General features: G+C 49.1%; 13 protein-coding genes across 13 annotated transcripts; 7 read left to right on the top strand and 6 right to left on the bottom strand.

The window, feature by feature from the left end:
- Nucleotides 1-337: 337 nt before the first annotated feature.
- Nucleotides 338-1436, top strand: N7479_000403 (rRNA-binding ribosome biosynthesis protein UTP23; the record flags this gene model as incomplete). Its single annotated transcript, XM_057248101.1, has 3 exons — nucleotides 338-425; nucleotides 479-568; nucleotides 634-1436. The coding sequence occupies 3 exons, from the start codon at nucleotides 338-340 to the stop codon at nucleotides 1434-1436; spliced, it is 981 nt and encodes a 326-aa protein (XP_057112533.1).
- A 525-nt stretch (nucleotides 1437-1961) lies between these two features.
- N7479_000402 (COX assembly mitochondrial protein) lies at nucleotides 1962-2351 on the bottom strand (the record flags this gene model as incomplete). Its single annotated transcript, XM_057248100.1, has 2 exons — nucleotides 1962-2233; nucleotides 2318-2351. 2 exons carry the CDS (start codon nucleotides 2349-2351, stop codon nucleotides 1962-1964), a joined length of 306 nt encoding a protein of 101 aa, XP_057112532.1.
- Nucleotides 2352-2583: 232 nt separating this feature from the next.
- N7479_000401 (rRNA-processing protein PWP1) lies at nucleotides 2584-4235 on the top strand (the record flags this gene model as incomplete). The annotated part of the gene is made up of 2 exons (XM_057248099.1): nucleotides 2584-2819; nucleotides 2873-4235. 2 exons carry the CDS (start codon nucleotides 2584-2586, stop codon nucleotides 4233-4235), a joined length of 1599 nt encoding a protein of 532 aa, XP_057112531.1.
- Nucleotides 4236-6291: 2056 nt separating this feature from the next.
- Nucleotides 6292-7491, top strand: N7479_000400 (serine hydrolase domain-containing protein; the record flags this gene model as incomplete). The annotated part of the gene is made up of 1 exon (XM_057248098.1): nucleotides 6292-7491. The coding sequence occupies one exon, from the start codon at nucleotides 6292-6294 to the stop codon at nucleotides 7489-7491; it is 1200 nt and encodes a 399-aa protein (XP_057112530.1).
- A 322-nt stretch (nucleotides 7492-7813) lies between these two features.
- alg10 (dolichyl-P-Glc:Glc(2)Man(9)GlcNAc(2)-PP-dolichol alpha-1,2- glucosyltransferase) lies at nucleotides 7814-10042 on the bottom strand (the record flags this gene model as incomplete). The annotated part of the gene is made up of 3 exons (XM_057248097.1): nucleotides 7814-8853; nucleotides 8917-9054; nucleotides 9112-10042. The coding sequence occupies 3 exons, from the start codon at nucleotides 10040-10042 to the stop codon at nucleotides 7814-7816; spliced, it is 2109 nt and encodes a 702-aa protein (XP_057112529.1).
- A 225-nt stretch (nucleotides 10043-10267) lies between these two features.
- psf2 (DNA replication protein PSF2) lies at nucleotides 10268-11210 on the top strand (the record flags this gene model as incomplete). The annotated part of the gene is made up of 3 exons (XM_057248096.1): nucleotides 10268-10381; nucleotides 10437-11023; nucleotides 11096-11210. The coding sequence occupies 3 exons, from the start codon at nucleotides 10268-10270 to the stop codon at nucleotides 11208-11210; spliced, it is 816 nt and encodes a 271-aa protein (XP_057112528.1).
- A 344-nt stretch (nucleotides 11211-11554) lies between these two features.
- On the bottom strand, nucleotides 11555-12262 carry N7479_000397 (Ubiquitin system component Cue; the record flags this gene model as incomplete). The annotated part of the gene is made up of 2 exons (XM_057248095.1): nucleotides 11555-11854; nucleotides 11984-12262. The coding sequence occupies 2 exons, from the start codon at nucleotides 12260-12262 to the stop codon at nucleotides 11555-11557; spliced, it is 579 nt and encodes a 192-aa protein (XP_057112527.1).
- A 662-nt stretch (nucleotides 12263-12924) lies between these two features.
- On the bottom strand, nucleotides 12925-16709 carry N7479_000396 (condensin subunit SMC2; the record flags this gene model as incomplete). The annotated part of the gene is made up of 5 exons (XM_057248094.1): nucleotides 12925-13863; nucleotides 13917-14291; nucleotides 14344-16501; nucleotides 16590-16630; nucleotides 16683-16709. The coding sequence occupies 5 exons, from the start codon at nucleotides 16707-16709 to the stop codon at nucleotides 12925-12927; spliced, it is 3540 nt and encodes a 1179-aa protein (XP_057112526.1).
- Nucleotides 16710-17475: 766 nt separating this feature from the next.
- gtmA (gliotoxin thiomethyltransferase) lies at nucleotides 17476-18529 on the top strand (the record flags this gene model as incomplete). Its single annotated transcript, XM_057248093.1, has 4 exons — nucleotides 17476-17869; nucleotides 17936-17974; nucleotides 18032-18088; nucleotides 18141-18529. The coding sequence occupies 4 exons, from the start codon at nucleotides 17476-17478 to the stop codon at nucleotides 18527-18529; spliced, it is 879 nt and encodes a 292-aa protein (XP_057112525.1).
- A 258-nt stretch (nucleotides 18530-18787) lies between these two features.
- N7479_000394 (NOT2/NOT3/NOT5 family protein) lies at nucleotides 18788-20570 on the bottom strand (the record flags this gene model as incomplete). Its single annotated transcript, XM_057248092.1, has 6 exons — nucleotides 18788-18907; nucleotides 18967-19321; nucleotides 19379-19641; nucleotides 19694-20177; nucleotides 20268-20409; nucleotides 20489-20570. The coding sequence occupies 6 exons, from the start codon at nucleotides 20568-20570 to the stop codon at nucleotides 18812-18814; spliced, it is 1422 nt and encodes a 473-aa protein (XP_057112524.1). The 3' UTR covers nucleotides 18788-18811.
- A 720-nt stretch (nucleotides 20571-21290) lies between these two features.
- On the top strand, nucleotides 21291-22317 carry mrpl4 (mitochondrial 54S ribosomal protein uL29m; the record flags this gene model as incomplete). Its single annotated transcript, XM_057248091.1, has 3 exons — nucleotides 21291-21761; nucleotides 21790-21996; nucleotides 22147-22317. Coding segments are annotated over 3 exons (849 nt in total), but the record flags the coding sequence as incomplete, so codon positions are not given.
- A 446-nt stretch (nucleotides 22318-22763) lies between these two features.
- Nucleotides 22764-24554, top strand: N7479_000392 (secretory pathway gdp dissociation inhibitor; the record flags this gene model as incomplete). The annotated part of the gene is made up of 8 exons (XM_057248090.1): nucleotides 22764-22809; nucleotides 22870-22894; nucleotides 22956-23015; nucleotides 23076-23103; nucleotides 23156-23501; nucleotides 23552-24103; nucleotides 24153-24410; nucleotides 24466-24554. 8 exons carry the CDS (start codon nucleotides 22764-22766, stop codon nucleotides 24552-24554), a joined length of 1404 nt encoding a protein of 467 aa, XP_057112522.1.
- Nucleotides 24555-24870: 316 nt separating this feature from the next.
- Nucleotides 24871-25485, bottom strand: N7479_000391 (PaaI family thioesterase; the record flags this gene model as incomplete). Its single annotated transcript, XM_057248089.1, has 2 exons — nucleotides 24871-25284; nucleotides 25387-25485. 2 exons carry the CDS (start codon nucleotides 25483-25485, stop codon nucleotides 24871-24873), a joined length of 513 nt encoding a protein of 170 aa, XP_057112521.1.
- Between the last annotated feature and the right edge of the window lie 825 nt (nucleotides 25486-26310).

Below are 26310 nucleotides of genomic sequence, written 5' to 3'. Positions count from 1 at the left end.
GGCACGATGTGGCTTATATGCCCATTCTTAATAGTTATTCTCGGTCTGAATAGAACAAATAATAATATGTCCTTAACTCGATACACAATAACCTGTGTTATTTTCATTTCTCATTTCTCATTCTCAAGTCTGGGGAGATCAGCAAAACGTAAAGTATACGGTACTTGATTTCAATGCTAAATGCCCCACTTGGACAAAGTACCAGGTACCTCACCCTATGCACGGACCACAAGACCGCGGCTCCCGCCCGGCAGAATGAAAAAAAGTTTCGGTTGACGCAGAAGCTCATGCCTTTTGCTGTATTCAATCCTCAAAGACTTGACATTCATCATTCACAATGAGGGCCAAACGTTCAAAGAAGTATCGCAAGCTTATGCACCAGTATGAGCTCACTTTCGGTTTCCGAGAGGCCTATCAGGTTCTGGGTATGTTTCATTCAATGCATTTTAATGTACAGTACTGACTTGCGCTCGAACAGTCGACTCGAATTTCCTTCGCGCCACCGATGTTTTCAAGATGGATCTAATTCCTGCACTTGAACGAACCGTGCAAGGCAAGGTCAAGCCTCGTGAGTCGCACCGAACACCGAAAGTTACCATCCGCCAAGACGCATCCTAACTAATCATCTCGCAGTATTGACGAAGTGCTCACTCGCCGCTATCATGGCCGCACAACCCATCAACCCCAAAACCGAAAAGCCATACAGACCTCTCTTCCTTCCCCCTCCCACAGAACTCCCGCTCCGCCACTGCTCACACAACGCGGATTCCACGCCCATTGACGAAATCGAGTGCCTTCTCTCGTTGCTTTCACCCAACCCAAACGAAAAGAAGAACAAGGAGCACTACATTCTCGCCTGCGCGGATCCAATTTTGAGGAAGACCAACAATAGCGAGAACCAGCCCCGCAGACGCAAGACAGAGGAGGATCGTAAAGAAGAGGAAGCTATGCGTCGTTCTCGCGCATTGCGCTCAGGTGCCCGCTCTATTCCCGGTGTACCTATCATATACGTCAAGCGCTCGGTGATGGTCCTCGAGCCCATGAGCACCCCGTCCGAGATGGTGCGGGATGGTCATGAGCGTGGGAAGTTCCGCGCTGGATTGGATGCGGATCCTATGCTGGGCAAGCGCAAGAGAGATGGCGAGGCTGACGGCGAGAGTGCTGATGAGACCGAACCAAAGAAGAAGCGTGGTCCTAAGGTCAAGGCGCCTAATCCTCTCAGTGTGAAAAAGCCCAAGAAGAAGACTGAAGCGCCTGCACCGAAGAAGGACAAGGCTGTCCCGAAGCAGGTGGATGCCGCAGATGCTACTGAGCAACATGATGGGGATGAGGCTGCCGCGCCCAAGCCTAAAAGGAAACGTCGTCATGCTAAGGGCCCTCGTGAAGACTACGAGGAGACCGCCCAGCCTGATGAGGCCATGGAGGTTGACGCTTGATTAAATCTTTACGGCATAGGCGACTCATGATGCTGGTTATCATTGCATGCATTCTCAACCTTATTTCACTCTATGGTGCGGCGTTCAGATCGGATGGGTTATATCTAAAAGTTCAGCTGATGTATATAATAGAAATGTACATCTGATATCATTCAAGAGATTATACAACCCCTAGTGTGTCGTAGATCAAGTGTTCGGCATTAACGCCAGATAAAACACGGGAAAGAGGACAGAGCGAAGGCCAGTCGGTCGTATGTATATATTTACATGTTCAGATATCGTACAAGAATTCATCCCCGACAAAATGAGAGGAGATAGTTTGGCCTCGGTTTGCTTGTCTCCGTGTATTCTCACGAGAACATATCCCAGTTGAGTTGCAATTCAGATTCATGCGGAAGGCTGACACTGATACCAAGCAGCGGCGCTGTCTTTTCAGGTATGAGTCAAATCAAAGAATAGCAATAAAAAGTACACTCCAAACTCCGGTCCCAAACATGAAGACATATGCTCATCTCACAGCATAGTCTATTGCTTCGCAGCGCTAGTATTAGCGGCCGCCGCCGCTGGAGCAGCAGCAGCAGCAGGCCCTTGGTCAAGCTCGCGCTCCTTGGCCCAGATCTCCTCAACACGCCGGCGGTTGCTGCGTGCCTCGTCTCGGTTGCGCTTTGCGCGCTCGAATCGCTCTACGGAGAGGCATTTGTTCACATCGACCTTGATATCGTTGCAGCTTCCGATGACTTTGTGTAGAAATCCCTTGGCATGACACTCGTCTAGAGCAGTCATAATCTCTTCGCAATCTGTGTGATATCAGTCAATATCGGCAATTATACAGTGGAATTGGACGTCCATATGGATGTTCCGGGTGGGTAAACTCGACATACTAGCATTGTAAGAGGTGTGGAGATGAGAATGCATGATTTTAGTGGTACTCGGCTGAAAATCAGAACAACTTGAAAGACAATTGCAGGGTCAATCGTACGATCAACGCAAACCAAGAACATCGCGGTTCCGCAAAACGTCCGGGCGGTAAGGAGATCGGCCAGATTCTGCCGGGCGGACAGCCCCTCGAGCGGCACACCGATAAAAAAAAATATCGCCGATAAAAAAAAGTGGACGGTCTGATCAGTTTTGTCACGACACTTTCACAATGTCTTCCATGATTACGACTACGACATGGGTGAAGCGCGGTGTCGCTGCCCAGTTCCCTACCAAATATGAGATTGACGAGGCCGAGATGGGCCGTATATCTAAGCTTGCGCGCATGCAGCTTGAGGATGCGAAGGACGATATGAATGCTGCCCAGAATGGATCCGGAGACGAGGGTGATGCTGCTATGGAGGAGGACACTGAGGATAAGACCACAGCCAAGGGCACCGATACAAAGTGAGTAGTGTCGAGCGCAGTGAGAATTTAACTTGTACTAATCGGATTTATAGTGATGATGATGATGTGTTGAAGGAATTTGACATGGATAACTACGACAAGGAGGAGAAGGATGAGGATGGAGAGAAGGTCACCATGTTCGGCAATGTCCAATCCCTGGCCTACCACCAGCCCAACGAGGAAGACCCCTACCTTGTGATCCCCGAGGACGAGGATGACGAGGAACGCGAGGAGCTCCAGATTATGCCTAACGACAACATTCTATTGGCCGGAAAGGTGGAGGACGAAGTTGCACACTTGGAGGTCTATGTCTACGAAGACAAGGCGGACAACCTCTACGTGCACCACGACATCATGCTGCCCGGCATCCCGCTTTGCACGGAATGGCTCGATATCCCCGTTGGCAATAACCCCGATGGTCGTACACAAGGAAACTTTGTGGCTATCGGAACCATGGAGCCCGATATCGAGATCTGGGATCTGGACGTCGTGGACTGCATGTACCCCAACGCTATTCTCGGACAGGGTGGCCAGGACGCCGAAAAGATGAAGAAGAAGCAAAAGAAGAAGGCCAAGGCCAACGACGAGTACCACATCGATGCCGTCCTGGCGCTGGCCGCCAACCGTCAGCACCGCAACCTGCTTGCCTCCGGCTCAGCCGATAAGACCGTCAAGCTTTGGGATCTCAACACCGCCACCTGCGCCAAGTCCTACTCCAACCACAAGGACAAGGTCTGCTCACTAGACTGGCACCCAACCGAGTCCACCATCCTGCTGAGCGGCAGTTACGATCGCACCGTAGTGGCAGCTGATATGCGTGCACCGGACGCCCAGGCACGCTGGGGCGTCGACGCAGACGTCGAGTGTGTGCGCTGGGACTCGCACGACACGAACTACTTCTACGTGACCACCGACGCCGGCATGGTCTACCGCTACGATATGCGCAATGTCCCCGCCACCCCTGCCGAGTCCAAGCCCGTCTGGTCTCTGCAAGCACACGACTCCTCCGTTTCATCCTTCGACATCAACCGCTACATCCCCGGCTTCCTGGTGACTGGCTCAACAGATAAGACCGTCAAGCTGTGGAGTGTCGAGAACGACAGACCTACTCTGATTGTCACTCGCAAGCTTGAGGTCGGCAAGGTGTTCTCCACTACCTTCGCCCCTGACCAGGAGGTCAGCTTCCGCTTGGCGGTTGCCGGCAGCAAGGGTAATGTGCAGATCTGGGATGCTTCGACTAACGGCGCTGTCCGTCGTGCGTTTGTGTCTCGTCTGCCTGATCTTGCTGGTGAAGTCCAGGAGCGCACTGTTGGTATCAGTCCTGATAATGAGGAGTCTGATTCGGGTGAGGAGCAGGACGATGATGAGGGTGAGCCTCGTGGTGGTGATGGCTGGGAGTCGATGGATGAGGACTAGATGGATACAGATACCCGTGGATCCGTGGATCCTTCTGTTTCATATGCGTCAAAAATAGATCTGCTGTTAGGTTTGCATGTTAATGACCAGTCTGTTATGAAGTTTTGGAAATATGAACCATTTCAATAACATCCGAGGAAGCGTAGAAGTATATTACAACTTAGAAAAGTACAGGTACCATCTTAAGGAAAATATATATTCAATCTATGTTCCATGTCAATGAAGCAGGCTCCTTGGAGACCAAATCAGGGATCTTGGTTTGCCAACCTTTTCAAGTGGATCTAGGCTGATTTTATACCTTCCCACTTTTCTACCAAAAAAAAGAGAGAAAAGAAGTGCTCCCTAGATGGGGGCGGAGATACATAGTAAAGATTCCCCGCGGCGCAGTCACTAACCACCAGGCCGCCAACTTTGGTCACGATGGGAATCGTGACCAGGGTCTCCCAACCTTGCAACAATGCACTCTATCATGACTCAATACATACTTATGTATTTATAATTATCGTTACCCCTGCGGCGCCCGAATTATTGTCTAGGAATAGCTTGACTTCATATACTTAATCGCCTTACCACATGACCACAGCCCGCTTCCAAGGTTTGACTGTTTTAGCGGACCCACACAGTGCAACCTTATTCTAAAACAGACTCCATATGTACTCCAGGTGAATCTATTGGTCTATCCATTGGATGTCTGCATTGCATCGTAATGTATCGAATGTGAATTGGTTATGGGAGGCTAGAAACTGTGGATTGTCTCCAGCCTTTTCTGTGCGTATGTACTTTCTGGACGCTTTATGATACGAAGCAAGGTATTCAATTTGGGGAGTATGTTCGCTGACCGCCTAAGGATTAATCAAGAATCGCTATACCCCCAGCTTTTGCCACACTGCTATCGCTACTGCCACGAGTATTTTTGGCCTCTACTAGTGGTGCTCCTGCTGTGCCAATGGCAGCAGCGTTTGCATGGGTCTTGTTGGTGCAACTGGGACTTGAGATTACCCCTGATGTCTAAATAGCTGGAAAGTACCACAACAAGCTGTATAAGAAGCATGTATTTTGTCACATATATTCACCTGAGGCATATTTTCCTGGCCTGAGCTTATACTCATACAGCCTCTTTTATTCTGTTCAACTTCCATAGCCAGCCACTCACGTAATCGAAGGGAACAACAGTTAACCCGGAAGAGATAATACGCGGTTAGAGCAGTAGATAGATCAACTGTGAACCTAGTCCCAAAAGAGACTCCGAGGTACGGCAGTCCCCAGGTGCCAGTGAGCCGTAACTAATCCTCCCATAGTGAATTTTGACCGCCTAGCTCACCGCCAGCCTTTTTCATTATCTGTTCATTACCCACTCTGTACTCCGTACAATACAAATAATTGGTCTCTTTTAGCTGGTGAGTTAATATGTAAGAATTGAAGAGAGATCTACGGAGTATATTACGGAGAATTAGAATATAAAAATATGGAAAGTGGAACTTGAGAATAGAACAAAGGCATTATTAAGAATTTTAGTATACATGAGACCTCGGAAGTATTAGGCGACAACTTTGTACTATCACATACTACTTTATATGCAGACGTACAAAATTCCATCTAATATTTTAGAGGTCTCACTGTAAGATCTAAATATAAAAATCAAGTATAAAAATCTAGGTATGAAATTCAAATATGCAGGCACAGAATTTAGCCACAGTATAATTTTGAAGTATACTACGAATGTCATGCACTCAGTAGTTAGCCATGGAACATTTGAAAGTGGGACCACAAAGACTCTAGGCATCAAGAATTCAACGAGAATTCAACCTGAATCTTACCACGGAGTAGAATTGGTCAGACGGTGTATTCAGATGTATAAAATACCGATATTACAGAGTATACTGTAGGCAAAATAAGTTACTTATGGCGCATTGGCCTCTGAAGACTGCCTTCCCCAGGTTGATCTATCCACTTATTGTATAACTACAAAGTACATTGTTACTCCGTAATTTATTATTATTTAACCCCTCCCTCCTGCTTATTAGTAGAGCTTTTACATCAATAGGTTTTTCTCAACATGGAAACTAGTTTTCAATCCGCTATCGACGCCGGCAAGATCAGCGGCGCTGTAATCTGTGCTACTGATGCCGAGGGCCACTTCTTCTACAACAAGGCCATTGGAGAGCGCACTCTACTCTCAGGCGAGAAGAAGCCACAGCAGCTCGATGATGTGCTGTACATGGCCTCAGCCACCAAATTTATCACCACCATCGCCGCCCTACAATGCGTCGAAGATGGCCTACTAACTCTAGACGGCGACTTGTCGTCCATCGCCCCAGAGCTTGCTGCCAAACATGTTCTCACCGGCTTTGCCGATGATGGAAGCCCTCAGCTCGACCCACCAGCTCGCCCCATCACCCTCAAAATGCTGCTCACACACAGCTCCGGCACCTGCTACCACTTCATCAACCCACTTACCGCCAAGTGGCGCGCGCAGTTTACCAACACCGAGAGTCAAGACCGTCTTCCCGTTGAGGAAAGGTTCAGCTATCCACTCAGTTTCCAGCCCGGTGCTGGCTGGATGTACGGGCCGGGCCTTGACTGGGCCGGTCGCCTAGTGGAGCGTGTCACGGGGCTCACGCTGATGGAATTCATGCAGAAGCGTATATTTGACCCTCTTGGGGTCACAGATGCTCAGTTCTATCCTGTTACCCGTGAGGACCTGCGAACCCGTCTCGTCGACCTCAATCCCGATGACCCCGGTGCTATTGGTAGTGCTGTGCTCGGCGGTGGCGGCGAGATGAACTTGCGCAGTCGTGGTGACTTTGGTGGTCATGGGCTGTTTGTGCCCGGTTTGGGTTTTGTTAAGGTTTTGCGATCGGTGCTGGCTAATGATGGCGTCTTGCTCAATGCCAATACCGTCGACAATATGTTCCAGCAACACCTTAGCCCAGAAGCGGCGGCAAGTCATCAAGCTGCGCTTGCTAGTCCTATGGGGCCCTTCTTCCGCGTGGGCACAGAGCCGGGGATGAAAGTTGGCCATGGCTTGGGCGGTTTGCTGACGCTTGAGGATGCTGATGGCTGGTATGGAGAGCGCACATTGACTTGGGGCGGTGGTGTGACGCTTGCTTGGTTCATTGATCGAAAGAATAACCTCTGTGGTATCGGTGCCATCCAGGCTAAGTTGCCGGTCGATGTGGAGTTTGTCGCAGGGCTAAAGCAAACCTTCCGTCATGATATTTACAGCAAATATACCGTGTGGAAGGGCGAGCAGTAGGTGTAAATGGGGATGGAGAGTGAGGGGTATCTCTTGTATCATTTGGTATATAGTGGATTGAAATCTGAGACACGTAGATATCGCTCTCTCTTAACCAAAGACAGGATCTGCAATCGTCAGTCACCTCGGAATGATGATGACGCTCGCCTTCTATACATACATGTATATATGTACTATGCCAAGGCGGGTTTGATAGCAGACCACAATTCAACTCAAATGGGTTTTAGAAGTAACCAACCAAATTCAAATTTCTATTGTACAAGCGACCTCCAAGACTAAGGCAGGCCAAAAAAATTATCAAAAGAAAAAAAAGGCGGAACAATCACCACATGAAGCGCTGAGTCTTGCCAGGCTCTTGTGGCCACTCAAAGCCCTTGTACAGGAAGACATACCCAGTGATCAAGTTTATGATCAAGAACCAGGCTGTCTCCACGAATTTTGGTGTGTTTATAATGAAATCAGAGCGGCGCTTAGCTTCCTCTGTGCGGGGGCGAGTTTCTCGGTCCCTGAACAGACATGGCAGAGGAGGAAGATGCACACGCCACATAACCCACGGGATGATGAAGTAGCGGGGTTCGACGAGGGGTGCTGTGATGAGAGACAGGGAAGTAGCGGCCAGCCAAACAAGGACGAAGCTAACGCGCGGCGCCTCCAACAATTCTCGTTGCCGGGTGAGGATGTGTTGTTGGACTCTAGCCAAGATCGCGGGATCATTTGGATCCGTAATATCTGCCGGTGGCACAGTCCTACTGAGCTCTGCTGGTGGCTCGGGCTTCTTAGTCTTCTTGATATTGGGCGGGTTGGGCTTCTTTGTTCCCTTTGGAGGCTGTTGGTGCGCCGGTGCAGGCTTTCTCACAGAAGACCTAGTGGGTTTGGGCTCTTCAGTTGCCGGGGCTGGGGCTGGGGCTAGAGCCGGGGCCGGTGGTGCAGCTGGGGCAGATTTTTGAACTCGAAGGGTTTTGGGCGGACGTTGAATAGTGGTAAATCCAAAGGCGGAGATCACGACCCATCCGCAGAGGAAATAGATTGGGACTGCAGCATACTTGACTGCTGGGTGGAGTCGGAGAATACGGAACACGTAGAACACATAGTGTCGGTTATCAGCGAGGGTGAAGGGGTGTACAATAGTGTTGAAGTGGACCACGGCAAGCATAAGTGGGATCACAATCAGTGCTGCCTTGAGCTTGGGATATTTCCTCTGTTTCGGCGGGAAGCCGAGGTTTAGAGATTGTGGGAGTGGCTTGGGGGCGAGAATGTTGATCAGAGGAATGACGAAAAGAGGCCATGAGAAGAAGGTGAAATACGGCCAGATGTAGAGCATCTGAGCCAGGTGGATACCCGCGGTATGAAACTCCTTGTGGCCTATTGGATAGCAGCTGTCAGTCAAGAAGTCGCATCTGCTGTAATAAAATGGGTCACTCTTACCTAGGACGACCCCGTTGTTCCAAATTACAAATGCACCAAAGGCTCCAAGGACGATCATGTGAGGGATGAGAGAAACAAGGAGAGAAAAAGGCTGCTTCAGGCCGACAGTTGCAAGTGAAACAGCGGTCTTCAGATAATCTATATCTCGAGTTAGAATGGTCCCCTATTTGCTCCATATTCAACAGATCAATTTACCTTCCAAGGAAGCCTCCGAAACGAGAGGATCATACAGCTCCTTTTGCAGACCTTGCTTCAGGATAGTCGACAGGTTGGATGACATGCACGGCGTGGCAGACTTTCGAATCTTGCGGATGGCCTGAAGTCCACCTAGGAAAACCGAAACCCAGAAGATATTGGTCTGTCGGAAGACCAGTGCAGCCAGCGCGAAAGCCAAGAATCCCAATGTCTCCTGGATACCATTGCTAGGCGCTCTTTTCGCGTCTTCCCCCAACTCACTTTTATGATCTCTCTCTGAATCTTTCTTCAGGTCCCAGTTGTATGCCTCCACGACAACCAGCAAAGCGAGAACATCTGTGTAGTACAGACCAGAGAAGAAGAATAGCGGGGGAAACAAGCAGATGTTCAGCACGGTATGGGACACATTCGCTCCCAGCGGCCGAGTATTTTTCGCTTTCTGTAAGGTATCAAGCAATTTTTGCAGCCTCCAGGGGAGAATAACTGTTGTCGCACCAACATTCGTCATGCGCAGGACATCCGGAGTGAGCTTTGTCGGGGACCCGCGTAGCAGCAATACAATAGCAAAGATGGTGTATGAGCACAAATACAGGCCCGGTGGTGTTGTAAGCTTCGGATCCCATTGCGTCCACTTATGCGCCCAGTATGCTTGTGCTTGTGGGACATGGAAGACTTCGTCGAGGTAAGGTTCTGGGTCAGCCTTGTTGACAAGACTCACCCAGAGAGGAATTAAAACCAAGCAAAATGGAACCAACCATCGAGCACTCCGACTGCGATCTGATTCCGGAGGATTGGTCATGCTGTCCAAATGATCATTCGCAACGACCATGTAAAGTTGCCAGACGATTCTCAATTCGCTGGCCACCGGGTCCCAGTCGGACTTAGCCCGATGCAAACGTTTCAAACGTTTGGACCGTTTGGACGTTGTCATCTCAACGCAACTTGAAATTAAGTGAAGACATTCAATAACAGTCAATTGAGTGTTTGAAACGCAGAGATAAACTCATCAAATAAGAAAAGGAAGAAAAAAAGACGAAAGCAAAGCAAACGGTCAAGCCCACAATCAAAACGACCTATATCATCCTAAGAAAAACGATGGGATCGCGACTCGCGTGACGAATTGAAATTCCCTTCATCTTTACTATACACATTCTTCATGGCTTTTCCTCTTCCTCGGGGCATCACAGCCTCAGAGATCGCCTTCCTGGCGGAGATGGAAACAGTGACAATTGTGCCTCGCCAACGTCTAGAAGGCCTCGAACTACTAGGAGTGAATGCGCCTCCGAACTACTTCATCTGAACCCCCCAAAGCTAACTATCCTCAGGGCCCTGTTGAAGCTCTCGTCCCACCCCGACGCGCCTCCCTTCCCCTTTGGCTCGCACTCCTCCTCAAACGTCAACGCCGCGCAAACATCATCCCACCAACATGGCTACACCCTGAGCCATTATCTCTCATCCTCGAATTCGAGTCCCAGCACCAAGACTACAAAAATGCTTTCTCCCCACCTCCTCCCCTACCCGGCCAACCCAGCATTCTAGAACCCGACGTCATACCATCTGCTCGGCCGCAGTATACACCAGATGGCAATCGGTATTATGCGGCGCCGCCCTTCCTACCACAAAACACAGCCCAGACCGTGACGACTTCGCGGGATCCTCTTTCATTACCGTTCCACTGGGTTGAGGTTGGTAATATGCTGCTTGAGGCTGCGAGCGATGATCTCGTGGACCCGGATCAAATACGGAGACTGCTGAAGGACCTGCGTGAGGTGCGCATGGCGAAAATGCGGTCTGGTGTTGATGTGCTGGATGCTGCGGCGACTGGGGGTGGTGGTGTTTCTTTAACGGGTGTCGGTTCTATGGAGTTGGGAGAGGAGCGAGGGTTTATTACTGGCGTGGTGGATGGTCTTAGGTATGTTTGATCTCATTCTCGGATACTGCATGTCCGAGTATCAAGGGAAATTGGTTGCTAACCGACTCATAGGAGAATTGGGTCCTCCAAGGAACAGGCCAGGCGTGAACAAATGGCCGAGCAGAGAGCAAACGGTGGCTACGATGGCACCCAGGACGATGAAGAAGAGGATTACATGGAGTTCTAAGCATTTGAGGCACTTTCTTTTTCCTATTTGGGGGTATCTTTCAGGAGTTATTATTCGGTGCATGTGACGCATACCAAAACGACTTTCATGTATATAATCCAATATACCCTCCGGATCCAATGATCAACGGTTAGAATCAAAACTGTTCCAATTTAACTAACACCATACAGCATGCGGACGCTTTAATTACAAACGAAGAGGAATGATATTGCGAAACAAAACCGAAAGAATGGAGAGGGTATATCGGCCTCCGGGAAACACTGGTGTCGGGTCCAGGTTTATCGACGTTAAAAGCAGTGTACAGAAAGTCGCATTGTCGACTTGCGAGCGTGATAATTCTCATATCATTGGACATTGCCTTGGTTCTTTTGCATCATCTTCCTCCGCGCCTCCAAGATCATATCATCCCGACGCTTTTGTAGTATCCGCTGGCGCTCTTCCTTATTCTGAGACCAGGAGGACTTGGAAGGTGTTTCGGGTTGTGACTCTGCAGGAGGGGGAGGGCTCGCGGCCTTTTCACGCAGATTATACCGAGATATCAAGTCCTGTGCATCGGCTTTGGGTGGGGATGCGGCGGTGGGGGTCTGCGTCGGCGGGATGTTGGTGGAGGGGATTGCGACCGGAGGCTGGAACGAAGGGGGAGGCTAAAAGAGTAGGTTAGTCAATGCTTTGGTATCAATTTGAAGCTGATATTTGAAGCCTGAAACCAAGTCAAGGTGTCTTCGACAAAAATAAGGTGGGGAAATTAATGACAGCATCAGCTCAACACGTACCGTTTCCAGCCCCCGTCCAGTCAGAACCCTCTCTGTCGTCGCGGCGACACTGCCCCCATTACGCTGCAGATCCCACATTATATCCCGAGTGCTCAGTTGAGGGAACATCTGCGCGATTTGTTCCACCTGTGCCGGATCGACGACATTGCCACGCCCCCGACCTCGGCTACCTCCCGCGGAGCTTTCATCGCGGTTGAAGAACCATCGGAGCACAAAATACGATACAACCGCTAGAGTGAGAAGCGACGGTATGTTCAGCGAAGGCTCGTCGTCTGTCATCTTGTGTTGGCGGAGCGCAAGTTGATTCAGTTCTTCAAGCGTTCAGGGTCCCCGGTGCTGGTATCTGGCTGTACCGTTTCTGACAAAGGCAAGGCGTCAAGCTGTCTATGATTCAAATGTTTAATATAAGTGAAGCCTAGGTGATGTACTTCAGTATTGGCGCAATGGGGGTAATAATAATTTCAGAAACAATGCGCATTGGAAGGTGGCACGGGTCAGGTCGAGAACCGGGCACGTGCCGGATACCGGAGTTTCCAAGTTTGTCGTCAGCGACACCTATATTGGCGCTGAGATATACTTGTGAAGAGTCAAAGTATGAAAAAATAATGATAATTGAACTCTCTTTTTTTGCTTATAGATATACACATGTACTCTATAACTTGAACTGCTCCAGAAATGAAGCACATGGTATCATTCACTCTTTGCAGACTAGTTATATATAATTCTAAGATAGTACACATGTTGCTTTTATAGCATCGAATCTATTAAAACGGAGGACAAGATCCAATTGAAATGAAAATAATCTTTACCATGCATAATTCATAAACAGAAATTCATTCCCATCCAAAAACAACCAAACACCAAGGCCAGACATAATAATCTCACCCAACCGACCAACACACCAAGAAAGAAACTATAGACAACCAAGTTCATGTGCATGCTTATTTCAAGTCTGCAGGAGTCAATGCTTGAACAATACTGGTACCCTCGCTGAACCGCGTGCGGAAGATGCGGTTGGCGTTTTGGAACATGCCATCCTTCAACGAGACAACGATGAACTGAGATCCCTTGAAACGGGTCTTGATAAGTCGACCAATATTTTGCGTGTGTGACAAATCTAGCGCGGCATCGACCTCGTCCAGAATGTACATCGGCGCAGGCTTGAATTGTAAGAGCGCCATGATTAATGAGAGAGCAATGAGCGAACGTTGGCCACCACTCAGTTCCGTCAGACTCTGCTTCCAGACTTTGCCAAGAGACACCTTCACCTCAAGACCATCTGTGATGTCCTTGCCCTCGGGAGGGTCGAGTTTGGCAAAGCTTCCTGGTAGGAGCTCGTTGAAGATCTGTCCAAAGTCGCCATTCACCTTGACCCATGTCTTGTGGAGAGCTTCCTTTTTGTATTCGTTCAGGTTCATGATGGTCTCCTCGATCTTTCGCTTGTCACGGATGACTGTCTTCATCATGTTCTTCAGAGCAGCCTCCTTCTTTTCGACGCTGTCAATCATGTTCATGACCTTCGGGTTGATCTTCTTTTTCATGCCTTGAGATCGCTCTGTCAAGTTGCGTAGGGTAGATTTGCACTCGGCAATGTTCTGGTTCTGGAAATCGTAAGGAGTGTTGGCCCGTCCGAAATTTTCTTTCTCGTCCGCAATCCACTCATGTTCCTGTTCCATGTGAGCCACGGCCTGGCTAGCAGTGTGCTGGTCGTTTTGGAGTTTTTCGAGCTGATGGCCGAGCTTCTGCGCCTCTAGCCCATCCTCGGTGATCTGAGAGGACTTGCTCTTCATGGCTTGTTCTAATTCTCGCAATTCCTCGTCAAAGCCGCTCAGCTTAGCTCTCTCGTCATCAAGTTGAGCCTGTGCGATGTCATGGGCATCCTGACATTGTTAGTAACATGGTTATTTAGTAATGTTGCGAGGGCATGACATACCTTCAACCGCGATTGCTCCCGTTTTTGCGATTCAATCTCTTCTACTTGGGCACTGAGGGTGTTGTCCGACTCAACCAATTGCTCCTCAGCCGCGGATAAGTCGCTTCCAACTTGTTCAGAGTCTAGTCTGGAAGTCTGTAATTCTTTCTGTAGCTCTTTGACTGAGCTGGAGTTTTTGGTGAGGCTCTTTTTGAGCTTATTGAGTGTAGTCTGCAGCTCCTCCAACTTGCTATCTTTATTGTTGCTGAATTCGCTCATGTCTTTCTCGATCCGCTTGATATCCTTGGATGCTTCCGCCTGGCGAGACTTAGCGTCGGCGATGTCTTTCTTGAGTTGTTCAATGTTGGCTCGCATTTCCTCAACAGCTTGAATGATCTAGTTTGGGTTAGTTGCAAATTGCGGAGAACAGATTCGAAGAAATACATACCGAAGACGAAGAGTTGCTGTTAATTTGCTCCTCGGTAAGCTTAATCTCGTGGGTCTTGAGATCCAGATTTTGTTTGATGGAGCGAACAGCATCGAGCTTTTTCTTCTCTCTCTTCATGTGATCTTCCAAAGTCGCGAGCTGTCGTTCTTTGCTCCGCAGCTCCTTGGTGATATCATTGAGCTTTTGTAGAGTAACGAGAACACCGCTAGAATTGGGGGAGCTTCCACCGGAAAGTGTTCCGGACGGATCATACACATCGCCCTCGAGTGTGACACTTTTCATCCGAACTGAAGGATCAAATGTTACCTTCTTAGCTGTCTCGGCATCCTGGCAAATCAGGGTGTTGCCGAATACATAGTTCATTGCCGCTAGAACTTCCTCATCGTATCCAACCAAGGATAGAGCGAGGTCAACCTTTCCAGGGGCAAGGTTCTGTGCAGCTCCGATTTTTTCCGCTGAGGCCTTGAAGGCAGAAATCTTATTAAGGGGAATGATAGTCACTCGCTTGCGCAACTTGCCTCTCTGAAGAAGCTGAGTGCCGGTCTCTGCACTGTCCACGACCACATTGTAAAGGCGGCCTCCGGCGCAGATCTCCAGGGCTGTTGCAGCCGGAACTTGGTCCTTATTGAGAGTGAAAAGTTGAGCGACCAGACCCTTGACCTTGGACCGGTCAAAATTGGGATGAGGGTCCGTGTAGTTGAAATCAATGTTCGCTGCCTGCCGCTTGAGCCCATCAGCCCGTTGGCGGAGGTCGCGAATATCTCGTTGAAGCTCGGTCTGCTCCTGGTATATCTGTTCCTCCTTTCCAGGCTCAAACCCAAGCCGAGTCAGCTCGGATTCCAGCTTGTTGGCTTGCGATTTCAACCCTTCGAGATCGCGCAGAAGCCCCAAGTTTTGCTCCTTTGCCTTCTTTGCGCGAGGCTCCTCTTCTTTGATTCGCTTTTCGAGATGGTTGATTTTGATCTTTCCTTGCTCTTGTTCTGTGGCAGCATTGCTTGCGCGATTACGGGCATCTTGCAATTGACCCTGGTAACCACTTTCTTGGCCCTCTTTTGAGGCGACACCAGTCTGCAACGTCTGAAGCAGTTCCTCCTTTTGCTCCACTTCCACATTCTGTGCATCCAACTCGGCCTTGGCGGTGTCATACTGAGCCTGTAGCTTCTCATAGATCTTGCGCTTCTCCTTCAAGACCTTCTCAAGATCAGTGACAGTATTTTGAATAGTCCGTCGTTTCACTTTCTCTTCGTCTATGCTTGCATTTTTCAGATCAAAGACTGTGGCCAGTCGGACCAACTCGTGCGAGTAGTTCTTGACCTCATCTTCAAGCCCCTGAAATTTCCCACCTTTTCGGAGTTCCTTGTCGCGAGCTGTGCGCACTCGCTTCACATCCTCCTCCAGATGCGCAATCTCACTCTTTAGTTTGATCGCATTATCTTCGAGGGCTTGCGCTTTGTTACGTTTGTTTTCGCACTCTGCGCCTGCAATTCTCAACCGCTCTCCGCCACGAACATAGTCATGTGCGACAACAAGTCGAGTCAAGCGCTCGAGGTCGTTCTGCGTCTGTTGAAAGTCGAGGAAGGCTCGCTTCTCCGACCGGAGCTTCTCGAGCTTAGGCTCGATCTCTTCCTTCAGCAATTCTTCGATCTCACGCAGCTTCAGCTCTTTCTTTCCCATTGTCCTGTTTGCCTTTTCTCTTCGATCCTCAAACATTCGTGTACCAGCTGCCTCCTCGATCATCGACAGGATTTCGACCGATTTCATGTTCAGGACTTTCGTAATGCGACCTTGCATGATGAGGAAGTTGGGATTGTTGATGTTCAGCTGGACACTCTGGAACAGGTTCTGAACGGTCTGCTGTTGCGCGCGGTGGCCGTTGATCAAATATTTGCTTGTGCCGCCTAGCACAATCTGTCGAGTGACGGAGATATTCGCATACTCTTCGAATCCGATCGGCGACTTTGCAGTATCCCGGTTGTCGAAAACGATTGTAACACTGGCTTTCGTGACACCGGCTTGGCCGCGCTTGTAGATGAGATCTTGGAGGTTTTGCGCGCGGACTGTGGTCATATTCGTGATACCAAGCACAAAGCAAATGGCATCGAGGATGTTAGATTTACCACTGCCGTTTAGGCCGGTGATCGAGTTGAAGGCTTCGTCCCTACATTGCGCGGTCAGTAAATCCAACCACTTCCAGACCGGGCCAAATCCACGATTTAATTCATGCTTGGATACGGAGGATTGCATACCATCCTGAGATCACCGTACGCACGGCGTACGATTTGAAGCCCTGACGACATAGTTAGCGCAGCTAATAGCGATAGAGCAATATGTAAACTCACATCTATGACAATTTCAGTAATCCTCATGGTTGCGACTCCGAAACGGCGTTCTGCTCGCTACCAGAGTGCATAAGTCGGCGCAGAAGGGAAGTGGAGGGAATTGATTGTTTTGCCGCACCCGCTGTTGATGGTTTGCCCATTTGGGTCTGGCGTCGTTTTGCTGATGTCAGCGCGGGGGCTTCCAAGGTTTAGTATCACGTGATATCGAAGTATGTAAAAAATGGCACCTGGCGACTTCATCTTGAATCGATCTGTTCGCCAGAATTTGTTTATTGACTGATATTTGGAATAAGATATTTGGAGGTCTGACGTGAAATGCCAGTCAAGAATGTTACCACTTCATTTTTGACTCTGCAGGGCTCCTCTTTTGCCAATCTACTCACAATGAATACGATCTACCGAGGGTACCTTGGAAGTCAAGTACTGCGCAAAATACGCTCCTAGCCAATCATTAGCATTGATGGCGCTAAAATATGCATATTGCAGCAAGGGGTATTGCCCACTAAAAGTGCCTTTTTAAGAATGACTCAGGTGAAATCCACTCGCGGAGACATTATCGGACACTTTCTATATCGTACAGCACCTGCAGTACCATGTGATAAAACGCTAAGCAAACGATGTATGGGAGCCCCGGACTATTTAAAGGGCTGATCAGACCCAGTAATAACATCTTAGATATCTTTCCATGATCTCGACTGTGCGTCACATTACTCGACGTTTTCTCTTAAACAGACATCTCCGCCCACCAATTTCAATCGCCACGACACCAAACAGCCTGACAGCTTTACCAGCCATGGCTGACAAAGTCAATCTCGGAGGTTTCTTTAAGAGTGAAGCCTATGCTAACTCATTCAAACGCGTGGAGATGATCACCCGCCCATTCGCCGAAATACTGGTTGAGCAAAGCAAAGTGAGCGCCGAATCTAAGGCCAATCCTGGGCAGCCTCTAGTGATCCTTGACAATGCCTGCGGCACTGGTGTCATCTCCAGCATCCTTAATGAAACGCTTGACGACAATGTCAAGAAGATGTTGAAGCTGACCAGTGGAGACATTTCGTCGGCAATGATCGAGTACACTACGAACCGCATGCAGCAAGAGGGCTGGCAGAACACGGAGACAAAAATCGTAGATGCGCAGAAGCCTGACCTGGCTAGCGCTCATTTCTCTCACATTTTCACTGCTTTCGGTGAGTTCGTTTCTAGATGCACTTTGATGTAATTTGACTGCGGCTAACTGCTATTTCCTTTTACAGCCTATATGGCACTCCCCGAGTCTGTTAAGGCTCTCAATGGTAAGGATATTCTTGCTTACCTTTCTGTTATTCAAGGCTAATAGAGACTACTCCTAGAAACCGTCCGAATGCTGCAACCTGGTGGGACTATTGCTTTCTCAACCTGGATCGAACGTGAGTATTGGAACTATTCTCTCAGATAACACATTTACTGACATGAAAACAGCCGGCTGGATGGCCATTGCCCGAAATGCAATCGAAAGTATGCCAGGCGACCTGTGGTTTCCAGAGACCGCAAAGCTCTTGGCAGTCATGAGTGATGGGAAATGGGACTCAAAGCCTTGGATCGAGTCCCAGCTTGAGGAACGTGGGTTTCAGGACATCAATGTCCGCGCAACGACAGTAAAACAGACTCTCACATCGCCTGTCTTCGTGGACATGGCCATGTTGATGATTCCCACGATGATCAACTCCTTTTGGACTGAGAAGCAACGGGAGGAAAACAAGGATAAGATTCGTCCAGCGCTAGAGAAGTACATGGCAGACACTTACGGGAATGGGAACATCGACACCGATTGGGTGGCTATTCTGTCCACTGCGCGCAAGTCTTGCTAGATCGAGAATTAATTCGGATAGGGTCATATGGATATAGGGGTTACAGCGATCTATAGCATTTTACAGGAATCTGACAAGATCATCCAGGTCATTGATTTTCAAAGATCGTATCTTGGTTTCCCACATAGCCCGTTTAATACCCAAGAAATCAACGCGCCTTGTTCCCGAAGGTTAATGTACTATCGGCCAGCCCTGAGCAATATAACACAGACCAGTAAACCAAACGCCATAGTGGATTGCTTGTATTCTGCGTGGCCACGCCTAGGTCGTATCAACTTCAAATCATGAGGCATGATGCACCACGCCAGGTGGGCGAGCGGCACCTCGGTTAGGATCCAACCGGTTGTCCAAGTCTTCATATCGAAGGATGAATTCACGCTGCGATCAAAGTTAGTTTGGCGATTCTTCAATCCCAACAAGGGATGAAAGTTACTTACTCGGACCTTCTTCCAGGCGGAGGAATCCCACAGAAGATATACGCCGCGTTCCGTCACACCACGCTCCACATCAACGGGCCCAGGATATGTCTCATCGCGAGTCAACCAGCACCGTTCGAGCTTGTGGTACCGCCATTTGCGACCCATCAATTCCTCGGCTACCAGTTCCTGCATAATATCCCGAGGCATGCTGTAGAAGATGAAAAAAAGTGTCTCGTCGCTGAACCCAGGAATGCGAGACTGGAGGGGTTGGATATTGGCGACATTATAACAACCTGGCAAAGAGAAGTCTTGTTCCAGAGGTACTGCTGACATTGATGACACGAATGGTGAAGCAAAAGATGTGTGTAACGGCCTATATGGAGAGGCATATTAGTATGTTAGAATAGTATGGGAACAAAGGAACTCATACTCCGCCTGGTTCAAATCCAATCCTAGAGTCATCAAATCTTGGCCAACAGCGAGACTTGCAACATCAGGACTCTCACTATGAATCATGCGCAGCAGACCCGCCAACCCAAACCTGTCAAGTTCACTCATCTGTGCGAGGGGCGGTTGCTCGGTACTCTGGGGCGCACTAGAAACATCTTGTCCATCGCTACTTTCTGGCTGTCTTTGCTGTAGCTGTGGATCGCTAAAGTTACGCTGGCCCGGCAGCACACCGTTGTTCAAGTCCTAAGATAAAGTTAGTGCCGCCTAGAAAAAGACTATTATTGTCGAGGCCTACTTCTTTCTCTTGTCCCATAATGCCATTGGGCACTTGGCTGACTGGTGACCGCGATGTCCCTAGACCAGTTCCATAGCCCCCAAAGCCTGCACCTTGCATCAACGAACCAGTTCGACCGAGAGGAAGCTCAGCAGCAGCATTGCGACCCAAAGGGGGAAACTCTTCAATATTGCCTGTTTGGGGCTGGCCACCCGCACCGAGTTGGCTACTAATACCCTGGCCACCATTTCTAAAGTCATCGAGTCGATTGGCAAATTGCGCGCCAGAAGGAAACATGTCATCATGCGGTGGTTGAGATTGTTGAGGTGTAGGAAGACCCTGGGGTTGGGAGGAACGGGAGGGGGTTTGCGATGTCGGAGGGAGCTGTTGTTGTCTTTGGACAGGTGTTTGCTGAGCAGCGCGTTGACTTGCGTTGGCCCACATTAGCTGACCAGGAGTTTGTGACTGTGATTGCTGTGATGCTCCTGATAGCGAAGGGAACTCCCTAGAATCACCGACTTCGTCAGTTCGGAGACAAATTGGAAGGCCTAGAGATACAGGAGACCACTGCAAACCATGGCAGGAGAGTACTTACGAGAGATCAAGTGGCGCCGCGGATTGAGATCCTCCAAGACTTTGCGCAAAGCTTCCCATGGTCCCCATTGTGCGTTGTTGAGTGCCTGGTAGGCCAGATGTTCCACTAACAGGTAGATTGAAGCTCCAATTCGCACTGCCGCCTATTGAGATTCCCGTGTTAGCACCCCTTCATGCAAATAATCTTGAGTGTCCAGAAAGTATGACTCGAGGCAACCGCACCCAGTTTCCCGTTTGACAATGGCGTGGAGGCTAATGATGCAGTTCGAGCTTGTGCTTGCTGTTGCGTGGGGAATCCGGACATGCCTCTCAGCGGCTGCGGGCCAGGTCCTGACACAAGCGTGACAAGTCAGCACGATCGTCGCATCAAGGGCTGCTCGGGTCAACACCACAACACAAGAATGTGCGGGCATGTCCTTGCAAATGTCTCGGTCACAAATGTAAAACCATATGCACCAAGGCTTGCCATTGGATCCCCCGATGATTTCACAGTGCTGGCTAGACTCTTCCTATTAAGGAGAGTATAGGCCAGCACAGAAGCAAGTTCGACTATATATCAAGTATGCCGCGGAGGTAGGTGGGAGATAAGAAAGGCACAAGGGTTTGCGAAGGCATTGAAGGAAAATGACGAACCTGGCCTATTCATAGTCGATATTTCTTGGGAAGACGGTAGTTTCCAATATCCCGGAATATGTCAAAAACCAGAAAAGAGGATTGGTCGAGTAATAGACCGGAGGTGAATCTGTGGAGGGGAGAGAGCAATCCACAAAGGCCTCTTGTCACGCTTGATGCGGCACTACTCCGCCGAGTAAGTGAGTAACTCGATTGGGTGGTTAGACGCGCGGGTGCACAGGCCAAGTGTGTAATTAACCGCGGCGCAAGGTCTAAGAGGTAAAGATTAAAGATGTCTTCAGGTTGAGTATTTGGGATTTTTGCTTTCTGAATTGAAGACGGAACTAAAAGGAAAAAAAAGTGACTTGAAAAAAAGACATGAAGAACCCGATGAACCCGAGGCTGCCTAGTATCCAAGCTGTGTCTTGGGTTGACAGCGGCACGTGACTATCCTTGCCGCCTTTGCGAAAAAGGCCATCCATCTCCGACTCCGACCATCCTGGGGAAAGCCATCACAACAATGCAGCAGGTTCCACGAATTGCCGGCCGCCTGAGAGGGCTGGCTATGGCTGAATTGCCTCCTACATATCTTGCGCCATCACTTCACCCCTCCGTGACCGTGTCAGCCATCCAGTCTTCAAGCTTTTCTTCCACTGCCTCCGTCGGCGCCAACCCTCGACGCGACAAGAGCAAAAACCGTGGTGTATCGGCCATCAATCGAACCGGTCCCAGAACCCCATTCGATGTGTCAAGATGGCCATTGCCTAAACCTGTCTCACCGGAAGAGATGCAGCCACGGGAAACAAACCCCAACCATGGACTCTGGGGATTTTTCCCCCTAACCGGGAGGCATTGCCCACTCCAGCTTATGACAACACTCATGGTTAGTTCGACAAGTTCCCAATTGATAGAATGAATGTTCTATGAGCAGTGCTGACGTTGGCAATATAGGTCGTCCATGGGGTATCCAAGAACTCCGCGAAAGGAGTTGGGAGGACCTCCACGCTCTGTGGCATGTATGCGTCCGGGAACGAAACCGCATTGCCACGTCGGATTTCGAGAGAGAAAGAATCCAGGCCGGTTATGGTCAATACGAATCTCAGGAACGGGACAAGGTGGTGAGTTTTACCCGGCTGTATAAGCCATCTTCTTCATCTATCTATATACTTCGGAAAGCTTTATGGAGACCTTTCTTTCCTTGTATCAAAGGCGGCAATCGATTGGCGGTTGAAATTGTCTAACCCAACTGACCCATTTGATCGTGTTAGGTTCGAAGCACCATGAAAAACATCAAGCACGTTCTACGTGAACGCTGGTATGCTTGGGAGGACGCATCACGAATGTACAAGCGCGGATACCGCCCTGAGAACTTTTACGGGCTCGATGACGTTGAGGTCGAGCAGGAGGGCAAGGGAGCAGCCCAAGGCAACGGACAATAAGCATGAGAAGGAGGGGTTAGGCACACAGCCGAGGGAGACTTAAGCCCAGTCTCCAAGGGTCAATCAAGTATGTAACATTAGCTTTTTTAAGGTGATTCTAGTAGTGCGCATGTTAGATTATACATAGGATATATGAGAAATGGTTCCTCATCTGACACCACAAACTTCATTTAATTTACACATGTACCTAAGAATATCTAGAACCCATCATATTTACCCCTGAGACAAAAGAACCAAAGGATATATGTATTCAGGGGTTCATTGAATCCAAATTGTCGCATGTCATTAATATCGTGAGGTAACTCACTAGTGGCGGATCCGTCAAATAGTTCCCCTTTCTTACCGCTTCGTTGATCCGCGGGGAGGTAGTTCAACTTTCTCTTCTCCTCATTCTCCTTGGATCCTTCTTCTATTTTCCTCTACCTTTAGTATCCTCCATAGTCATTATGGACGAGATCGCCCCAGAGTACGATGTCGTGGTGCTCGGCACTGGTATGTTGCTACCCCGCCAATCTCCCCCCCCTCTAAGTCAAGACTGACCAGTTCTTTCAGGCCTGACCGAGTGTGTTTTGTCTGGGTAGGTCTTTAACCTTGGATTACAACGATTCCAGCTTTTTTCTCATTGTTCTCGACTACAGTGTCCTCAGTGTGAAGGGTAACAAGGTTCTTCACATCGATCGCAATGATCACTATGGAGGGTAAGTTGGAGAAGCTCACGATGACGGCACCAAGATCAAAATAGCTTACAATGACCACAGAGAAGCAGCCTCCATCAACATCGAAGCAGTATGTGCACCGATTAATCCTCGACTTTACACGCTATTGACATCCTTTGCAGCTGTTCAAGAAATACGGCAATGTCCGCCCCGGCGAGGAGCCATGGAAGAAATATGGGAGGGTCAATGACTGGAACATCGACTTGGTCCCCAAGCTGCTCATGTCCAACGGAGAGTTGACCAATATTTTGGTGTCCACGGACGTTACCCGGTACCTCGAGTTCAAGCAGATTGCTGGCAGCTATGTCCAGCAAGGCAAGGGTCTCAAGGCGACCGTGGCCAAGGTGCCTTCGGATGCTGGTGAAGCTCTCCGCTCATCGCTCATGGGATTGTTCGAGAAGCGACGTGCAAAGAAGTTCCTCGAGTGGGTTGGTGATTTCAAGGAGGACGACCCAGCCAGTCACCAGGGTGAGTATTTGCAACCTGCGCCATCAAAGTGGATAGCTAATGGAGACCAGGATTGAACGTCCATGCGTGCACAATGAAGGAGGTTTACGACAAGTTTGGCCTCGAGGATAACACTCGCGATTTCGTCGGTCACTCTATGGCTTTGTACCCCTCCGACGAATATATCAACAAGAGCGGTGCCGCCGTCGAAACCATTAACCGCATCCGCCTGTATGTCAACTCTATGGCACGCTACGGAAAATCGCCATATATCTACCCTCTCTACGGCCTCGGCGAGCTGCCCCAGGGCTTCGCTCGTCTGTCCGCCATCTACGGCGGTACCTACATGTTGAACACCGACATTGACGAGGTGCTTTACGACAACGGCAAGGTTTCCGGGATCAAGGCGACCATGAAGGACCGTGATGATCAATCTGAAGCCATGAAGTTTGAGACCAAGACCAAGAAGATCATTGCTGATCCTTCTTACTTCCCGAACAAGTCCAAGGTCACCGGATACCTGCTCAAGGCTATCTGTATTCTGAACCACCCCATCGATAAGACCGAAGGCAGCGACTCTGTGCAGCTGATCATTCCCCAGTCCCAAGTTGGACGCAAGCACGGTGAGTTTTATATGACCCTGATTTATTGACAGGGAACTAATCTCTCCAGACATTTACATTGCCATGGTCTCGTCCGCGCACAACGTCTGTCCTAAGGGCTATTACATTGCCATCGTGTCCACTATCGCTGAGAATGATGCCAACCACCACCTTGAGCTTGAGGCTGGTTTCGACCGATTGGGCAAGATCGAAGAGAAGTTCATGGGTCCCCCCATCCCTCTCTACGAGCCCATCGACGATGGCTCGGAGTCCAACATCTTCATCTCTAAGAGCTATGACGCGACATCACACTTCGAGACTACGACCGGTAAGCTATCCCATGATTGAATTTCTATGAATCGTTGGCTAACAACTTCTCCCAGATGATGTCCGTGATATGTACCGCCGTGCCACCGGTGAGGAGTTGAAGGTTGAGGGTCTCCGGGAAGACCAGCAACTGGCCACCGAGTAAAAAGGCGTTGATACTCGCCTTGGCAATCGGACCATCTAGTACTGCTTAGATTGATTGATTATATTTCTCTTGGACATGTGCGATAGTCTCTCTGTTCTTTGTCCCGCTCTCCCCTATCATAACAAACGAAGCGCAATCTTTCTGGTCACTGCCACAGCCATAGATTACATACTCGTCGTACAATGGCTAGAATTTGGCAACTCTGTTAATGCAAATGAATTATATACAAATTGAGATCCAAGTCGCTGCCTCTAAGAGCCCGAAGATCTATGGTGTGCTGTCTTCTAAATATACCAAAAATCAATTTAAAATCAATTCAAATCCTCTGCGTCACCTCCGGATCGGTATTGGCCTTCTCGTGTTCACCAACCACGCAAACATCACCACTCTCCGCCTTCTGAATCTCAGCCCGAAGCAATGCCAACCGCTTGCCAACATGTACAACCTCACAGACGAGGCGCACTTCCATTCCTGTAGGTACAGGGCGCAGATAGGTCACCTTGAGGTTGCGACTGACACCTCCGAGAGCGAACTTGCCCGGCTCGGAAACGCCCAACAAGATAGTGGTCGATAGAACATCGATCAAAGTAGCAGCACAGCCTCCGTGGAGGTTACCCATGTAATTGCTCAGTGCAGGAGTGATCGTCAAGAGGAACGAGACTGTAGCGGGGGGACCGCGCGTTGCGGATTCGAAGCGGAGGTTACAGCTGCGGGCATCGACGTCCCAGTGCTGACAATGGTAAGCGCTGGAATTTCAATCTTGCTTGGTATAGCGGTACGTAGATCGGAGATGCAGTAAATATGTTTAAATATTGCTGCACGTGGTACTTACTCCCTCGCTCCCCACGCCCATTCGCCCCGTATATTCATAGATGATCTTCTCGAACTCATCCAGTTCCCTGGAAGGGGCGCTTATTGCGTTATCTGACATGATATATGAAAGGAATGACAAACGCGAAAATCAAATGGGTATAGATATTTGGGGGGAAAGTGTTGAAGTAGAAGTAGATATAATAGATAAATACCGTCTCTCGGATCACATTGGACCTCGGCTGTGGTGAGAAAGTCGGTACTTTGAACGGATCAAATATGCTTAAATTGAATTGGAGGCATGTTTATCTTTCTGTCTGAATTGGACATACACTGTTCATTTTTGTGTCTATGTTTTTTTTACTTATGTTTTCCTTCTATGTAGTGTGTTAGCAATGATCCATGCCGTGGAGCATAGGCCACACTATGTGATATCAATTCATTTTTAATTCAAGGAGATATCCATAACCGCTTGTGGCTAGCAGCCGAACAATCCCAAACATATATAAAAAGAATAGCTTCTAATTATTTTGCAAGGGAAGACTGCTTCAAGTGAAGCACCTGACTTCGCGTCACGCGTCTCGGCCTGAGGCGAAAATCGGCCAATTTGTTGTCCGGCCGACCCTTTGAAACGCAATTGAACTGCGCAGGACTTCTGTTCGAATTTGATTCAGGCTGGCTGCTTGTTGGTCTTGATCAACGACAAATGCGCCATTGATTATCTTGGAATTGTAAGTCAATACACTTGGGAGGAGCTCCTAGGTTCAAGCTGGTCGGCAACAAACAGCATTGAATATGATTCTAATTGATATAGGCGCAAACACTTATTCGACAGGACAACCGCGAGCGATTCTTGCTCTAAGTCTTTTACACTGACCAAAAAAACCTTTTGAGTCGAACGAATTGGAAGCTCCCCGATACCAGCGATTCCATTTTCTTCGAACCG

Source organism: Penicillium vulpinum (assembly GCF_028829585.1).
Source record: "Penicillium vulpinum strain IBT 29486 chromosome Unknown utg000001l_segment0_segment0, whole genome shotgun sequence".
Lineage (NCBI taxonomy): Eukaryota > Fungi > Ascomycota > Eurotiomycetes > Eurotiales > Aspergillaceae > Penicillium > Penicillium vulpinum.
The sequence above is the reverse complement of the archived record's forward strand: the minus strand, read 5'-3'. Positions and strand labels throughout refer to the sequence as shown.